Source organism: Scomber scombrus, chromosome 18 (genome assembly GCF_963691925.1).
Source record: "Scomber scombrus chromosome 18, fScoSco1.1, whole genome shotgun sequence".
Lineage (NCBI taxonomy): Eukaryota > Metazoa > Chordata > Actinopteri > Scombriformes > Scombridae > Scomber > Scomber scombrus.
In genome coordinates this window covers 17176230-17180516 of record NC_084987.1, presented here as the reverse complement: position 1 = coordinate 17180516, position 4287 = coordinate 17176230, and the positions used below count along the sequence as shown (strand labels likewise).

The 4287-nt window shown below is 42.8% G+C and overlaps 1 protein-coding gene across 1 annotated transcript; it reads left to right on the top strand.

The window, feature by feature from the left end:
* The first annotated feature begins 471 nt into the window (after positions 1-471).
* On the top strand, positions 472-2011 carry ier2a (immediate early response 2a). Its single transcript, XM_062439555.1, has one exon. It carries the CDS (start codon positions 991-993, stop codon positions 1552-1554), a length of 564 nt encoding a protein of 187 aa, XP_062295539.1. The 5' UTR covers positions 472-990; the 3' UTR covers positions 1555-2011.
* Positions 2012-4287: the final 2276 nt, after the last annotated feature.

Genomic DNA, 4287 nt, shown 5'->3' with positions numbered 1-4287 from the left:
TTAGGCTTAATTATGTTGGCTACTTCAATCACAAAACCAACCAAAAGTTACAAGAGAGCAGTTGCAATGCTGAGCTGAGGTATGACTATTAAATCAACAGCAACTAATCCAGAGTCAGAATAAATTTGGTGTTGTCCAGTACAAACATGAGTATGTGCTTGACTTAAAACACTGCGAAGTGGAGGGGGCTGCAAGTCCCAAGTTCACAATGCCAAGTTGTCTGCATGTTGTAAACCTTTTGTATGTTGTGTAGAAAATTATCTCATAACTATACTTTCAGAGAGGGATTGATGCTATTTTTGAAGAAATTAGCAGATAGATTAGTACATCAAAATAGATAAAACATTATTTGCCATCAGGGGTCTAATGTAAGTTTCCTTCCAAGCAGTCCAGACCTGACAACATACCTTGCTAACAGCTGTGTACAGCACCCAGCAGCTGTTATCAAGACATAAGCTTCCATAATATATTAATACATGTAATGTATGATGGTGTAAATAAGATATATCTGGATATGTTAGGATTGTTACTCCACTGTTTTCTGCAGCTTCCTGCTTTCATGGTAGAGTGTGGTAAACACACAAATTTCCCAAGAGGTCATTGACACAGTCATTTTGTATGTTGATGGATGTGTGATAAGTGCCTGTGAGTCATTTCAATCAGTTGTGCTCTCTAAGCACACTTATACACTCTCTTTATGATTTGAATGTGTATTATTTATATCTTGATGCAGCACGATGACCGACAAAAATAGCCACAGTTGCCTAACCAGTTGTTACAGGTCTGTTTTTGTAATAGCAGACAGAGTACGAGGCCAGTGGGCGGGGCTCTGCCGCGTGACGTTAGACGAGTGACGCCAGCGAGGTTATAAGTAGTTGTCGTTCAGCCGGTCTGTATTGTGTCTGTGCGTGAAGTCAACGGCATAGGTGCATTTTACAAACTACTACCTCTAATCGTTTGTTTTGGCCTAGTTTCAAAACAAGCTGTGACATGGAGGTCAGCGCAGAGGCCAAGAGGATCATGGTGGTAGCTTTGGGGAAACTGTACAGTTCGCGTACCCAGCGAGGGGGTCTCCGTCTCCACCGGAGCCTCCTGCTGACTCTGGTGATGAAATCCGCCCGGGACATCTACCATGCGGCCCAGGTGACGGCGGATAGTGTTGCCTCGGAATGTGTGCAGCAACACCCCTCTCTCGAGATGACTACAACAACCCCTGTCGGCGCCCATGTGGAGCCCCAGGATCCCGCCTCGCTTGTCACCGGACAGCCTCGGACTTCACACCGGGTCCAGGAGGAGGTCGTGGATACACCCACAGGACGACGCACCGGTGCTGGAAACAAGGAGAATTTGTGCCCGACTGGGCCCTCGAGAAAAAGACGGGGCAAAGCAGCCGCCGAGCCGGACTTTTTACCTTGCAAGAAAGCCAAACTAGAGCAAGGGAACTGCCACCAACAGCTCGTGACCTCCGTGTTGATAGACTATGTGAACTGTGGTAGTGAGATGGGAGCACCCCCGACCCCGGTGCCTCTACACAGAGCCGTTGCAGCGTGTTGAAGCCCTGCGCAGTAATACATGTAACGTTATGGACTTTTCGACACGGCCTGGGAGCCTGAAACGCGCCTACAGAGGGCCTCTTCCAGGGCCGTCGGATGAACATCCGGGCCAGTGTGTCCCAAAGCATGTCCTGAACAGGAACAAGCCGGGACATGTCACAGGAATCACGGAAGCAGCCAAGTTATTGCGTAGTGGTGACTTTTGGCCTGATTATGGCCTACAGCCTACCGAATAAGGACTGACTTCATCTGGCCAAAGGCGGAACTAAAGGAATTAGTTCATCTGGATTTGACCTGCCTTCATGAACTCACATAGAGAACAAGTTGTTGCTCTATTTATAAGATGTACCATTCAATGAATGCTGCCTGAAGATGTGCATTGTGTTGAATTCAAGTGTAAAACATTCACTGACTACAACTACCTCAGTATTTATTAAATGTTTTCTATATAAAGTGAAGCTGGCGTGATGTCATATTTGCAAGATGGATTGGTAGAGATATGTTAGTGAACGAGGGGGGGCAGGGGTTACATTTGGTTGTAGTGTGAAAGTGGTGTGTGTGGGTGACAGGAAACTAGTTTGGGTGTAAAGAAGTTTGCTTCCTCCCCCCTCAAACTCACATCCCCCACACTGATTTGCAGAACAAAAGCGGGGGCAACTTAGGAGATTGTAGGACGTAGAAAGAGGTGGGGGGTGTAAAGCCATTGACCAGCTATAAATGGAGAACACTGAAGATTCCCATGGCTCTGCAATAAGGTGTTACTGTGGCCTAAATGCTGTAATGACAACAGTGTAGTCATGAGGGTGCAAAAGGTCAAGTCAAAACTCACATGTGGGTGGAGTTTATGTAATTATAAGTCACTCTTTACTACAGTCATTCTCAGCCACCAGTAACAGAAGATGCTTTTTTAACTAAACAATTTTTTTGAAAATGTGCACTCTTAAAAAATTGAGCTTTAAATGTAGGTTGGTTTTGTCTGAGCATGTGAAAGTCAAAAGAAAAAAAATGTGTGAAATTGAAGAAGTCATCAAAGACAATTAATATAGTATGCTTAAAACCTGGTAGCTTGGGTGCTGTAGAGCTCAGTGACAGATTAAAATTACTCTCTGGGTTGGAAATCTTCCTAAATGGGGAAAAAAGGCGGCAAAGGCAAGATACAGGGCTTCATATAAATTATAATACAGGGATTTTATTACACAATACCAACAATTATAAACAGACTGGGATGGTTTACCCTGCAAGATGACTCATAATTAAATAACTGATTTTAAATATTGGGGATTAATACATTTTTTTTTTTTTAAATACTTCAAATGAAAGCACAGAAGTGATCAAGAAAATCTTAAAAAGACAAGGATCTGCCAGATCATTAGGGATGTCCTGTGGCTGATGTTGGGACACTTTCTGTTAGAGCTGTAGTGTCTTAAGAGTTCTGTAGCAAAATAAAAATATGCCCAATGATTTATTGCGATGATGATGAGACACAGTAGCATCTTCTAATGGACTGCTACAGAGCTCAGAAAGTCTGAGACAAACCTAAAGCTCATGATGTATATTTTGATTTGTTTTATAAATCTGGTATGTATTGTATTATGGAAGATAATCTGCCATCCAAACATACAGAAGTGGTGTAGAAAATTATAGGCATTGCCTGTTTAAAAATAGAAAACAAGATGTACTAAAATCCAACAGACTGATCCACAGCGACACCGTAAAGTGTAGATAAATCTCAGCACTTTACACAATATCACCAAATTCTCTATGCACTTTACAGGTGTGTTGCACTTTGCCACTTTTTGAACTTCTCGTGTTATATGAAGTTGTTATTTATTTGTGAAATTCAATAAAGATCTTTTTAAAACTCAACAGGGATTCACCGGAGGCTGTGTGTTTGTGTTGGGGGATGGGGTTGAACCCTGGAAAACAGAGGAATGAATGTTGGGGGAAGTGCCTGTGTGGTGTGAGCCCCATGAGGCCCCAACTGTGCTGCTTATTCTTCCGGCTGAAACCGGAGCACCCTGTCTGTGTACACAGGACTGGGAGGAGGAGTGGCCGGAACTGTCTGGACATGCCTGTGAAAACACACACACACACACACTCGCCTGTTCACCTTCACATACAGTTAAATATGTCTGTCTATTCCAATCTCACAAATACTTTCTTGACCCTTTCTATGTCTATGCTTCTTGCTCTCTTTTGCACAGGCTGTGACTGAACATGCTGACTCATTCATGTCCTCTGCATACCTAAGCATAAAAACACATTTCCTAGTATTTTTTCAAAGCTGCTAAAATGCATGCATCATAGCAGCAGAATTGTGATGCGTATTAGCTTAATGTTTGTTAACTTAAAGTTGTACTGAACGATATTTTGATATAAAAAATTGATCAAATGACTGTGTGATGAGGTGTTGCTCATAGTAATCAACTCGCACAGAATAATCACCAGACTCTGCAGCTGCCCTCAGGTCTACAGGGTGTTTCAGTGCTTTCAAGCTCATTGTTTTGCCTCATAAATTGACTGTCGAGTTCAGTCACCGCTCACATCAACCTCTCTTGTAGCCATAGCATGTAACAGTGCTCTAAAAAAGGCTCTCTATACATTACATAACCAGAACAAAACAGTAGACAGACAGTTATCCACTAGCCTTTGAATATAGAGGTGCATTAGAGCCAAATAATTCCCTCAGGAGATGATAAAAACCAAAACACAACTAAAAGTAGAGTGTATTGGG